Source organism: Schistocerca nitens, chromosome 2 (assembly GCF_023898315.1).
Source record: "Schistocerca nitens isolate TAMUIC-IGC-003100 chromosome 2, iqSchNite1.1, whole genome shotgun sequence".
NCBI classification, from domain to species: Eukaryota; Metazoa; Arthropoda; class Insecta; order Orthoptera; family Acrididae; genus Schistocerca; species Schistocerca nitens.
The window spans coordinates 730,102,903-730,117,318 of NC_064615.1; the positions used below are offsets into that span (position 1 = coordinate 730,102,903).

General features: G+C 47.3%; 1 protein-coding gene across 3 annotated transcripts in view; it reads right to left on the reverse strand.

Annotated features, from left to right (window-relative positions):
- Window positions 1-14,416, reverse strand: part of LOC126234588 (uncharacterized) — a 185,165-nt gene that overhangs the window by 22,487 nt on the left and 148,262 nt on the right. For all 3 annotated transcript variants that reach the window (XM_049943300.1, XM_049943301.1, XM_049943302.1), the window contains one exon: window positions 1,249-1,432. In XM_049943300.1, the coding sequence (XP_049799257.1) occupies window positions 1,249-1,432 (184 nt within the window). The remainder of the gene's footprint in view (window positions 1-1,248; window positions 1,433-14,416) is intronic.

Consider the following 14,416-nt stretch of genomic DNA (forward strand, 5'->3'; position numbering starts at 1 on the left):
AATATGTGGATCTGGTGAGAGATTTATCCTGAAGCTATGTAGCTCACATAACATAAATGTCATGCATTTCTTTCTTCAAGGCAATTTTCAGCCGCAATCTGTGAGGGCAATGAAAACGCTCCTGCAACGTTTTCGATGGGAAGTGTTTGATCACCCACAATACAGCCCTTAATTGGCTCCCTCCGTTGTTCACCTCTGCTCACATGAACCAATGGCTACGAAAACAACATTTTGGCACAAACAACGAAAGCAAACCAGCGTAGATTCAAAATGGCTCTAAGCACTATAGGACTTGTGACGTCATCAGTCCCCTAGAACTTAGAACTACTTGAACCTAACTAACCTAAGGACATCACACACATCCATGCCCGAGGCAGGATTCGAACCTGCGACCGTATCAGCAGCGCGGTTCCGGACTGAAGCGCCTAGAATCGCTCGGCCACAGCGGCCGGCGCCAGAGTAGAGAATTGGCGGAAAACACAGGCGGCTGCATTCTGTGACGAGGATACTGGAAAGTCTGTACAATGCCACGACAAATCTAAGTCTAAGCGGCGACTGTTTAGAGAGGTAACTGGAAGGTGTGGCTAACTGTGGCGAATAATTTTTTTTTATTTTCACTGTGGTTTTAATTACGCGACCGATCGGACCTTGCTTTCCGAATACACTTGTACATGACCTGGGAGTACACATACCTCCACAAACCTACCAATAAACTGTCAGATGCCTAATACGCAGAATCGGTGATGAGTTTCGTTTCAAAGACGCCAAACAAGATATTAAGCAGGTGGTTACAATGTTTTGGTTCATCAGTGTAGGTGGCAGTGGAAGAACCTAATTCCCATTTTCTGCCTGTTAATAGTTTTAATCCATTGTGGACTTCGTGTTGGGCAGTCAGTAAACGGAACTTCACGTTATTTGGCAGTCGACAGATATTTTTTGCATGGAATGTTCGCATATGGTAAGGTGAAGTAGGGGTGATTGAATTCACCCTATCATAAATAACACGGTTTAAGGGAGAAGAGTTGACTGTTAAGTGCAGGAGATGATACCAGGACATGCAGTTGTCACATTGGATCTTTGAGAATGCCGAAGGGTCAAGCAAACTGGTGCCGTTAGAATAATGGAGCAGGTGGACGGCAGGGGGGAAGGGCTGCTGTGCTTGGAAAGTGTTACAGGAGGTATTGCTACTGGTGTGTGTGTTTGTGTGTGTGTGTGTAGGTGCTGAGCATGATATGAAGAGTGCAATACCAGGCTCCTTGGCAGCCATCTGGACGAGCGCGTCGGAAGCGTTGAGGTCGCGCACGTAGCGGTCGGGGTCCGGCGAGGCATCTCCGTCTAGCTGCAGGTCGCCGAAGCCGTCCGCGCCGAAGTAGGGGGCGGTTGGCGGCGGCGGCAATCCCAGGGGTCGCTCCGCCCCCGCGTAAACAGCCACCTGCAGCAACGCCAGCTCCTCTCACGTCAACCGCTAGTGGAAAAACACTGCTGACCATTAAAATTGCAACACCGTATAGGTGGTATGCAATAACCGTTAAAATGAACAGTACTACATGCTCGGATATACAGTCGATTAGTACGAGAATCGCCCAGAAAGTAGTGCACCACATTCTTTTTCTTAGCCGAAAACAATGCTACGAAAGCGAAACGTTACCTTTGTATTATTTCAAGTCTCCTGAGTGAGCGCGCCAAGTTTGCGTCACTTCCGGCAGGTAGCGGAACTACAGGACAGGTTCATAATGGCGTCTATAAGTTGTGTGCAACGTGCCGTCATTGAATTTCTCACTGCAGAGAAAGAAACTGGGGGGAATATGCACGAAGGCTTGTGCAAAGTCTGTGGAGCATCTGCTATCGAGAGGAGTACAGGTAGTCGCTGGGCACGGAGGATGAGGTCATCAAAAGGCGGTTCGGCCGAGTTCCACTATTTGCAGCGGTCGGGAGACCAACCACGGCTGTCACACCTGACGTGTTGCAGCGAGCTAACGATGTTATTCGCGAGGACAGACGCATTACGACTCGGCATATGGCGCTGCATCTGTCAGTCAGGAAAAGAGGTATGGATGCAATTATCCGCGCCCTTGGATATTCAAAAGTGTGTGCGAGATGGGTCCCTCAGTGTATAACAGTGAATCACAAAGAACACAGAAAAAACATTTGTTTTGATTTGTTGAAACGTGTTAAAGCTGAGGGGGAGACCTTCTTGTCCCGAATTATGAAAGGTAATGAAACCTGGGTTCACCATTTTGAGCCCGAAACAAAACATGAGTCGATGGAATGGCGCCATTCCCACTCCCCGCAGAAGAAAAAAATTCAAGGCAATTGCTTCCGCCGGTAAGGTCATGATCACCGTATTCTGGGACTGTGAAGGTGTGATTCTCATTGATGTGAAGCCAAGAGGCGGTACCATTAATTCAGAAGCATACAACACATTAACAAAACTCAAGACGCGCTCCCGGCGACCTCGGCGCCAAAGCAACCCAGGAGATGTTTCGGTGCAACGTAGTAACGCTCGACCCCCGGCCCCACACAAGTCTGAGGACTGCTGAATACATCGCAAAACAGGGTTGGCCAGTGCTACCCCATCCACCCTACAGCAGTGACCTAGCCCCCCGCACTTCCACTGGTTTGGGCTATTAAAGAATGCCATTCGTGAAAAACATTTTGAGGACGATGAGGAGGTGATTCACACAGTGAAACTCTGGCTCCGCCACCGGGGCAGGGATTGGTACCGACAGGGCATACACGCCCTTGTTTCGCGCTGGAGGAAGGCTATAGAACGGAACAGAGATTACGTGGAAAAATAGGGTATGTGGATAAAACACCATTCTTTCTTGTGTGTAATTCTCATCATGTTCAATAAAGAATTGTTAAAGAAAAAATGCGGTGCATTACTTTCTGGGCAACCCGCGTATTTCGCACTACCGCAACAATTAGATAGATCTAAGGCCATCTACGCACAACCGTATATGGATGTTTGTTGCTGTGCGCTTATTGCTGAACCACAGATATATCCCTGTGGATGTCAGAAACAGCTGTACCGGGTGACTTTACGGACAATCAGCTCACTCCACATAGAATCATGTGTATTTAATTACACATTTTGATTCACGGATAACTTAATAAGTTTAGCTCATTAAACATGGGTGGCTCTAGCATATGTGAAGCATGTGTGTGATAAGTCACAAGATAGTAAAACTAGGGAGTTTCATTAACCTACTAAATGAAACAATGGTCACTATAAAACCCTGTTCATTATAATTAGTGGTGGACTTCAAGTTAAACACAAGTACATAAAGACATGAATCGCTGAGTGTTAATACAGGCTTCCAACGAAATTAAAGTAACAACATCTTGACAAGATCAGGTAATGAAGTTGAGATGGTTCAAATGGTTCAAATGGCTCTGAGCACTATGGGACTCAACTGCTGAGGTCATTAGTCCCCTAGAACTTAGAACTAGTTAAACCTAACTAACCTAAGGACATCACAAACAACCATGCCCGAGGCAGGATTCGAACCTGCGACCGTAGCGGTCTTGCGGTTCCAGACTGCAGCGCCTTTAACCGCACGGCCACTTCGGCCGGCGAAGTTGAGATGAATACGTTTAAGTCGACACAACACTTCGGGGAACAACTGAGTTGAGTTTGCAGAAGTAGTGCAGTGATTGCCGGATTTAATCAGAGATGAAAGAAAGAACTACGGAAAGAGTCTTGCGTACGTCCGCTATCTTGATTGAGCACATGTTGAATCGGAGATTACAAATGGCTTTACTTGAATTAGGAACGTAAAAGCACTAACGTTAGTCTGAAAACTTCGTGTGCATCCTATCACTTGGTTTACGAACTCCACAGTGGCTCACCACACTTGGCGTTACGGGCGCCTGTGAGTGGCAACCGTGGTGGTTGGAATTCTGTATCTGGGCTGCCTCAGAGTCCGGAATCGAAGCCCTTCTCACGGACAAAGCGTTCCACAGAGTACTCCTGGCAAGAAGCAGACTTTTTACTTGTGCATGATCCTGAGCACCAATGACAGTGATCCTTCCGAGTCCTGGCCAATCTGGTCCAGTCTAATACTGCAACGATCTCCGTTCCTTACTCAGTTTAAAGATAATTAACCAGTTTTTAGTGTCGGGGTTCAGTATAAGCAGCTCCTGACCCTCACCACCTATCCTGTCTTGGCTTTTTGGCCAACCAGGTCTCCTGTAAGTACACACAGCAGTTTCTCTTCTACAACAATTTGTCCATTTTTATTTGGGCTGTTGAGCTCCGTGGCCGTGGATAATGATATTTTACTATAAACATATAGCAACCAGCCACTTTTTTTAATGCGTTCTACTTAAGCCAATATGCATTTCGGGTTTTCACCCATCTTCAGCTGGCAAATTACATGTATCTTCAGTTTCTACAGTGGTACAATTTCGACAGCAGTTTGGATGCTGCAGCTGGCCTGTGCAAAAGCAACGATTCCAATCATTTACTTCAATTTCGCGAGTTTAAAGTTACGCACTATCAGTTGTTCATTTTACTTACATCCTCCTCTCCTTGTTTTTTCTTGGCCTTTCTTCTTTTCTGTAACAGCGCAAACACTTTTTGTCACGTATTTTACACAGGCGCACTGTGTTATCCGCCATGTTGTCGACTGACAGTTTTGTTTACATACAAGCTGTCTATCTTCTGCCACTCTAGATTTTACCCATATTATCCGGTGGCAGAAGCTCTTACTGTATCTTTACAGAGTCAACAAAGCCATTAACTAGTTGCCAGCCTGAGAGCTGCACGTCCATGTTCTTAAACATACGAGTGCCAAATGGCCTCCTGTCTCATTCCACTTTATAAATTTGTGTCCTGGTATTGCTTCGTGTCGAACTTTTCCCAGAATACTGGCTTCCTGCTGAGGCCAGGGTGCCGTGAAACTGCATTCTTTCATTGTCTGCTCGCGGCCCGTTCCTCCGGCGCCAGTCGACTGATCACATTAAAACAGTGGCTTCCTGTAGTTTGGGAGGCAACAAAGACGTTATTCCTTTGGCAAAATTTAACCCGCACGCAATACACTGTTCTAACTTCTCACCCACGCTTCTCATACCGCTGGCAGCGTTCACCCTTTGACGAGGCCTGCAGCGCAGCTAATGACTGGACGCTGGTTATGTTCCTCCTGTGCGAGTCGCCTCTCCCCAACCAGTCCTCTTTACAATGAGATCAAAAAAGTCATGGGATAGCAATATGCACATATACAAATGGCGCCAGTATCGCGTTTACAAGGTAGAAAAGGGCAGTGTATTGGCAGAGCTGTCATTTCTACTCATATGATTCATGTGAAAAGGTTTCTGACGTGGTTAAGGCCGCACGACGGGAATTACCAGACTTTCAACGCGGAATGATAGCAGGAACTAGACATACGGGACATTTCATTTCAGAAATCGTTAGGAAAAATGGCTCTGAGCACTATGGGACTTAACATCTATGGTCATCAGTCCCCTAGAACTTAGAACTACTTAAACCTAACTAACCTAAGGACATCACACAACACCCAGCCATCACGAGGCAGAGAAAATCCCTGACCCGCCGGGAATCGAACCCGGGAACCCCGGCGTGGGAAGCGAGAACGCTACTGCACGACCACGAGATGCGGTCGAAATCGTTAGGAGATTCAGTATTCCGAGACCCACAGTGTCAAGAGTGTGCCGAGAATAACAAATTTCAGGCATTACCTCTCCCCATATACAACTCCATGGCCGAAGGCTTTCACTTAACTACCGAGAGGAGCGGGGTTTGAGCAAAGCTGTCAGTGCTAACAGACAAGTAACACTGCGTGAAATAATGGCACAAATCAATGTGCGACGTAGGACGAACGTATCCGTTACAACAGTACGGCGAAATTTGGCAGACGACCGATGCGACTACCTCTGTTAACAGCACGACATCGCCTGCAGCGCCTCTGCTGGGCTCGTGACCATTTCGAAATTAGAATTATATTAATACCGTCAGCTGCCGACGGGCGTTGATATATATCAACGGGGACAGGTGAAAATGTGTGCCCCGACCGGAACTCGAACCCGGCATCTCCTTACATGGCAGACGCCCTATCCATCTGAGCCACCGAGGGCACAGAGGATAGCGCGACTGCAGGGACTATCTCGTGCACGCCTCCCGCCAGACCCACATTCTCACCTTATATGTCCACACACTACATTCGTAGTGTCCCACCCCAACACACTCATTACTCGTGGAATACATCCTTACCAAGTCCCGTAAGAGTTCGGGGAATATGTGTGCATCCGCACAGAAGAAGAAGGTCATGGCCGGTATTGCCAGAACTATTTACTTATATGGCTATGTTGTCTGTTCTTTCGGACATGTCCGAAAGAACGGACACCATAGTCATATAAGTATACGTGACCATTTCGGTTGGACCATGGGCGACTGAAAAACCATAGCCTTGTCAGATGAGTCCCATTCCAGTTGGTAAGAGCTGATGGTAGGGTTGGAGTGTGGCGCAGACACCCCAAAGCCATGGAACCAAGTTGGCAACAATGCACTCTGCATGCTGGTGGTGGCTCCATAATGGTGTGGGCTGTGTTTATATGGAATGGTCTGGGTCCTTTGCTCCAACTGAACTTATCATTAACTGGATATGGCTATGCTAGCCTACTTGGAGACCATTTGCAACCATCATGGACTTCATGTTCCCAGACAACAATGGAATTTTTATAGATGGCAGTGGGCCACGTCACTGGACCACAACTGTTCGCGACTACTTTGAAGAATATTCTGGATAATTCGAGCGAATGATTTGGCCAGCCAGATCGCCCGACATGAATCCCACCGACCGCTCGTGGGACATAAACGAGAGGTCAGTTCGTGCACAAATTCCTAAACTGGCAACACTTTTGCAGTTATGGACGGCTGTAGAGGCAGCATAGCTCAGTATTTCTGCATGTAACTTCCAACATATTGTTGAGGCCATGTCAGGTCGAGATGTTGCACTACGCAAGGGAAAAGGAGGTTCGACACAATATTAGGAAGTATTCCATGACTTTTGTCACCTCTGTATGCTCCCAGCTACATTTAAACAGAAAAAGAATTTGGTATGGAAATCTAGGTGTTGGCTGGGACAATCGTGGACATTAACGGAAGTAATACTTACTCTCTTGTTTCTAGTTTGGGGTTAATTTAGATTGTATGGACTTACTAATTTATTGGAATTTAATTACGGCATATTACAGTTTTACCAAAATCGGTCGCATAACATTGTTTGTGGTTAGATCGTGTTATGCCTCGTGTAAGAAGGAGAAACGTCGACATCACGTGTCAGAATTCGGTAGCAGCAGTATAATCGCCTATTGAGGCTGTAGTTAATCATTCCGCAATGTCCCTACTCGCGTTGGTCAGGATTCCAAGCAGTGTGTGTGTGTGTGTGTGTGTGTGTGTGTGTGTGTGTGTGTGTGTGTGTGTGTGTGTGTGTTTGTAGAACCGGGGACCTAGAAACCACGGAAAGGGTTCGACCCGCCGTAGCCCTCAGTGGTTCACAACCCCACAACAGGCCACAGCAGTCGACCCACCCCACCGCCGCCCCACACCGAACTCAGGGTTGCTGTGCGGTTCAGCCCCCAGTGGACCCCCTCTGGGAACGTCTCATACCAAACGAGGGTAACCCCAAATGTTTGCGTGGTAGAGTAATGGTGGTGTACGCGTACGTGGAGACAGTGTTTGCGCAGCAATCGCCGACATAGTGTAACTGAGGTGGAATAAGGGGAACCACCCCGCATTCGCCGGGTCAGATGGAAAACCGCCTAAAAACCATCCACAGGCTGGCCGGCACACCGGACCTCGACACTAATCCGCCGGGCGGATTCGTGCCAGGGACTGTCCTGCCTTCCCACTCCGGAAGCAGCGCGTTAGACCGCGCGGCTAGCCTTCCGGGCTACGAGTTATGTGAATATGTAATCGATTGGTTCAGGAGGGATCTCAGCAGGCCCGTCGACTAGCGTTTGAGAGGACAGATATACTATTCTCTCCCCTTGGAGGACCGTTTGGTCATGTCATGTAGCTTGTATCAGGAAATTGACTTCTTTACAGCAAGACAAGTATCGCGCTGGCAGTCTGACGACGTCGGAGCACCACGAACTGTCAGCATAGCGACCACTGTTACGGTTTCCCTTGACTGAACCTCAGAGGGAGGCCTACCAACAGCGTTACGCCCAGCGACAACACTTGATACAGTTGCCATAACACGCCGACTTTTCAGACAAGTCCCGGTACTGTACACAGCATTAAGATAGAAGTATCGGTGTATGAAGGCCCAGAGGACAATGAACATTACCAAGTTACATTCGTCTCGTGATACGGATCCAGCATCTGGAGTAATGGTACGGATCGCCATTGAGTAAGCAACACAATCACATTCGGTTTGAACAGCCGGTAAATTGGACATACATTACATATCTGACTTGTTCAGCCTGGTGGCTGTGACGTGAGGGATGTCATCTTTCCTCAAAAGAGTGCATATTGCCCGTGCTTCCTTGACCTATCTGGTTACAGAGGATGTTGGCCTGGACAGTGCATTCTCCAGATCTGTCATCGATTGAAAACATCTGGTGTTGTGTGGCAATAGGCTACGGCGTCGCCATTCGCCGGCCAGTAAGATTGAAGAACAAGTGCCAGTCTGAGTGGCCGAGCGGTTCTAGGAGCTTCAGTCTGGAACCGCGCGACCGCTACGGTCGCAGGTTCGAATCCTGCCTCGGGCATGGATGTGTGTGATGTCCTTAGGTTAGTTATGTTTAAGCAGTTCTAAGTTCTAGGGGACTGATGACCTCAGAAGTTAACTCCCATAGTGCTTAGAGCCATTTGAACCATTTTTTGAAGAACAAGTACATAACTGAAGCAGCATGAAATGACGACCTCGTGCCGGTCATCTAAGCTTCTTTCGACTCGATGGCCCACCGCGTTAGAGCCGTTCCTGCTGTCAGACATGGCGGCTCTGTGTATTCAATTTGGTAGCCTGTGTCCCCCGAAATCGCCTACAAATGTAGTCCTGTAGTCTTTGGACATGTGTCAGAAAGAACAGACACCATATTGATCTGATTTAAGTCAGTGGGAAAAGTTGAAAATTTGTGCTGGACCGAGATTCGATTCGAGGTATCGTGCTTACTAGGAAGATGCATTGACCATTACGCCATCCGGTCACAGTGATCATCGCAATTGCACGGACTTCTCTAGTACGTCTCCTGTCTGACTCAAATTCTCGACTTATCCGCACAGTACTAATGTAGTGCGGCTTGCTCGTTATCCTCGTTACTCACATCCTTTCGACGATGTTGAGAATTTGGATCTGATTGGAGGCGTGTTGAGGCAGTCCAGTTGCAACGACCACTGTGTCGGGACGAGTCAGTAGTCATGCATCTGCCTAGTGAGCGGGGACGTGGATTCGAATCCTGGTCTAGAACAAATTTTTATCTTTCCCTACTGATTTAAATCAATGCCCACCCGCAGACAATGCCTGTAATTCCTTTGAGTAAAATTTACTTATTTAATAACCTTCTTGGTGTGCAGTTGTAATGGCCAGTAGAGTAATAACAAAGTCCACGATAATATCTCTTTGGCAAACCACTGTTGACCGACAGCTGTTAAGTGTACATTGTCCGCCAGCATAGTTATCGGTTGGAAGTACGGAGGGGCCATCAATTACATTCTCCCCCCCCCCCCCCCCGCCCGAAGTTAATATCTGCTTTCCCAACCTGGGAAAACTTCTCCAGTTTGCAAAGTCCTTGGGGATTTCTTCGTTATCTGTCCACGGGCTGCACCACATAACTTGAAACACCTGAAACATATGTTCAGCTCAACCACTTTACCGGCTAATTGTTTCTCCGTTTGCCAGAGCACAAAATAGCGTATGTTCGATAGTAACACCAATCAACGATGTGGCTTCAATAGTGTCTGGTAGCAGGTAAAATGCTTCATATGAAATCTGAATATCTTTGAAAACTGACTTAACTCCGTTGAATTTTCTTTTAGTTCACGCTATGACACTCGAGTATCATGGTGAACAGTGTACAAATATTTACAGCCACCAAGCGCTCCGTGTAAGTAAGAATTTTTAGCATAGTTGGTAACAATGCATGTAAACTCATTTTATACTTTTTGTTTTGTGATCGTAATGTCCCCGTCAAAACTTATTTAAGAACAGTTCGTAATTTAGTCGCGATAGGTTGAATGAATAACACTACAGCGTAATAGACAACTCAGTAAACAAGCAGTCAACAGTTGTGGAAAAGCTTCGGCGCTTCCAGGATTGGCAAATGAATCATTCTCTCATGAGCAATTGATCATTAATATATCCTTTTTGATAGTTCTTTAAAAGAAGCTGCAGACTTTGCAGGTGTCATTTGAATCATTTTCCAGTTCTTTATGACATCCATTAACTCTTCTGTAAGGGCCACTCATACGAGCGACAGGTGGCTAGTTGTATTGTCTACTGTCGCTCTCCCGCGACAAACGAGTGATTTGGGAAGCAATTTCAACCATTATTTTGAAAACTTCTGCCATGGAACATTAACTGCTATGTTTAGCAGCAGTTGCTGCTGTTCTCCGTATGTATACGGAGAAAAATTCAAGTTTAGTAATTTATTACATTTTTGATGGATCTTTTATCTGGGGGACTGTAAGCTATATTATAGAATAAATTAGATTTTTCACGGATGACAAATGTGTTGTGTACATCTTTCCAGTCTGTATTTCGCAAATACGTCTTACAGCCGTGAATTCCTTTCTACGAGCAGATACACATTGGCTTTGAAATCTACATCTACATGGGTACTCTGCAAATCACACTTAAGTCCCTGGCACAGGGTTAATCGAAACACCTCTAATGTGTAGACCTGTATCAGTCCTGAAACTGCTGGTTTTAACAACTCTTGTAAATTGTATGAAGGATAGATACAGGATGCGAAGCAACTAGAGACTTGCGTATAGCTGTACAACTGGTATGTCCTAAACATTTAAATTAAAATGTGCACTTAGTATTACGTCATTCTGTTTAGAAGTTAAAAACGACAATGCATGTAAATACATCACACACAAGTCAAAATCACCAGATGAAGCCAAGCATGTTGTGACTAATTCTATGAACATCCCATGAATTTTTAGTTCTGGAACACAAGATACAAAATACAGCTCACTGCAAACCCTTAAGAATATCGTTCTGTTTACATTTGTGTTCATTCTTAATACAAGGGGCAATTCCGCCTTCAGCTTCACTTTTCATAGTGGTATGTGTTCCCTGAATAACTATAAATTCGAACGTAAAGACCTGTTCCACGTCGGCATAGCAAAGCGAAACAAAACTACACCAGCATGCTTAATAACTAGTGACGTGAGTGGCAGCCACTCCGCAAAACTGTCACACGTGGTTTATCAGATGGCTTGGGAATTACGAGTGATCAGCGATCGATCACTGCAATTTGATATTTTCCTTCACACGCGATCTACTCACAGATCACTTGATATGACGATGGACAGCTGCGATCGATCGCCCGTGTGTGGGACCACTATAAGCAAACTCATCAGATAAGATACTAGTCAACCCTAGAAGAGCCAAGAAATTTGTTAACAGAATGTGCCCGATATTACACCTACATTTTTCTTGTGTGTTTTACCACAAAAGGCAAAATCAAACTCTTATTATTCATCCATTTTACACAGAGTCACAAGATGTATTCAGGCGTGTCAGCTCCGGTGAACAACTAGGGTGAGGATACTCGACACTGTGTCTCGGACAGTATATCACAACCACCGGCCGCATATCTGTTGTACCCCTGAGACAGTAGCCTTACGTGGAGGGTGCTGTCAGTAGACAATTCTTCAGTTTAGGAGGGGCGTTCAATAAGTGATACAACACAATTCTTTATTCGGCCAATTTCGGTTGAAAAAATGTCCGATACGCTGGTGGTCACCGTGGAACATTCGCGCTTCAGCCCCTGCAGTTCTGTCAAGTTCCGATGGGGGCTGGCGCTGCGCATAGCCTTCAAAATGGCGTCTGTAACGGAGGTGCGTTCCAAACAGAGAATGATCACTGAGTTTCTTTTGGCGGAAAACCCGAGCAGTGCAGATTTTCATAGGCGCTTGCAGAATGTCTACGGAGACCTGGCAATGAACAAAAGCATCGTGAGTCGTTGGGCGAGGCGTCTGTCATCATTGCAGTAAGGTGGCACAAACCTGCCCGATCTCCCGCGTGCCGGCCGGCCGCACACCGCTGTGACTCCGGCAATGTTGGAACGTGCGGACACTCTCATCCGAGGTGACGGACGGATGCAATCAGACACCTCGCTGCACAACTGGACGTCTCTGTTAGCAGTGCTGAGACACTCGTCCACCAGTTTGGGTACTCAAAGGTGTGTCTGCCTGCTGAGTTCCTCGCCGCTTAACACAAGACCACAAAGAGGAACGACGGACCATCTGTGCGGAATTGCTTGCGCGTTACCCAGCTGATCGTGGCAATTTTTTGTCGAACATCGTCACAGGTGATGAAACATGGGTTAATCACTTCTAACCGGAAACAAAACAGCAAGTGGCGCCACACCACTTTGAAACATATGATTACCCTGCCATTTTAAATCATTCACTAACCGAGCAGTCGCTCGGCAACAGCTACAGTTAGCGAATAACGTCCTGTGACGTGACGTTTATTGTGAAAGCGCCGTCAGAGACAGAGTGAGCTATTGACTTTGAAAGCCGCTGCGCGAAAGGCGGACAAAAGAACATTTTTACACATTCTGTTGATGTACGAGATATTTTCGATGAACAGTCACTCATCCTTCTGTCTCTTGTAATTGGAGTCGGACACGCATGTCTTGCCACCGTATTATTATTGTTTAAAAAATATTATTTTAGTGTAATGTAAAAGTGCCACACTGCATAGCAGTAGATTCATGTGAGAAGCTATATTGTGCGATGTGTATCTGGAAATCTTAAAAGATGTAAGTTCATTATACACTCCTGGAAATGGAAAAAAGAACACATTGACACCGGTGTATCAGACCCACCATACTTGCTCCGGACACTGCGAGAGGGCTGTACAAGCAATGATCACACGCACGGCACAGCGGACACACCAGGAACCGCGGTGTTGGCCGTCGAATGGCGCTAGCTGCGCAGCATTTGTGCACCGCCGCCGTCAGTGTCCGCCAGTTTGCCGTGGCATACGGAGCTCCATCGCAGTCTTTAACACTGGTAGCATGCCGCGACAGCGTGGACGTGAACCGTATGTGCAATGTGCAGCTGACGGACTTTGAGCGAGGGCGTATAGTGGGCATGCGGGAGGCCGGGTGGACGTACCGCCGAATTGCTCAATACATCGATGTTGTCGCCAGTGGTCGGCGGAAGGTGCACGTGCCCGTCGACCTGGGACCGGACCGCAGCGACGCACGGATGCACGCCAAGACCGTAGGATCCTACGCAGTGCCGTAGGGGACCGCACCGCCACTTCCCAGCAAATTAGGGACACTGTTGCTCCTGGGGTATCGGCGAGGACCATTCGCAACCGTCTCCATGAAGCTGGGCTACGGTCCCGCACACCGTTAGGCCGTCTTCCGCTCACGCCCCAACATCGTGCAGCCCGCCTCCAGTGGTGTCGCGACAGGCGTGAATGGAGGGACGAATGGAGACGTGTCGTCTTCAGCGATGAGAGTCGCCGTGCAGGTGAGCGCCACAATCAGGACTGCATACGACCGAGGCACACAGGGCCAACACCCGGCATCATGGTGTGGGGAGCGATCTCCTACACTGGCCGTACACCACTGGTGATCGTCGAGGGGACACTGAATAGTGCACGGTACATCCAAACCGTCATCGAACCCATCGTTCTACCATTCCTAGACCGGCAAGGGAACTTGCTGTTCCAACAGGACAATGCACGTCCGCATGTATCCCGTGCCACCCAACGTGCTCTAGAAGGTGTAAGTCAACTACCCTGGCCAGCAAGATCTCCGGATCTGTCCCCCATTGAGCATGTTTGGGACTGGATGAAGCGTCGTCTCACGCGGTCTGCACGTCCAGCACGAACGCTGGTCCAACTGAGGCGCCAGGTGGAAATGGCATGGCAAGCCGTTCCACAGGACTACATCCAGCATCTCTACGATCGTCTCCATGGGAGAATAGCAGCCTGCATTGCTGCGAAAGGTGGATATACACTGTACTAGTGCCGACATTGTGCATGCTCTGTTGCCTGTGTCTATGTGCCTGTGGTTCTGTCAGTGTGATCATGTGATGTATCTGACCCCAGGAATGTGTCAATAAAGTTTCCCCTTCCTGGGACAATGAATTCACGGTGTTCTTATTTCAATTTCCAGGAGTGTATATCGACTGCTATAAATTCAAAGTTAAATGGAACTTGTGTATGGACTAATTATTTAGTATAGACCCTATGTCTCA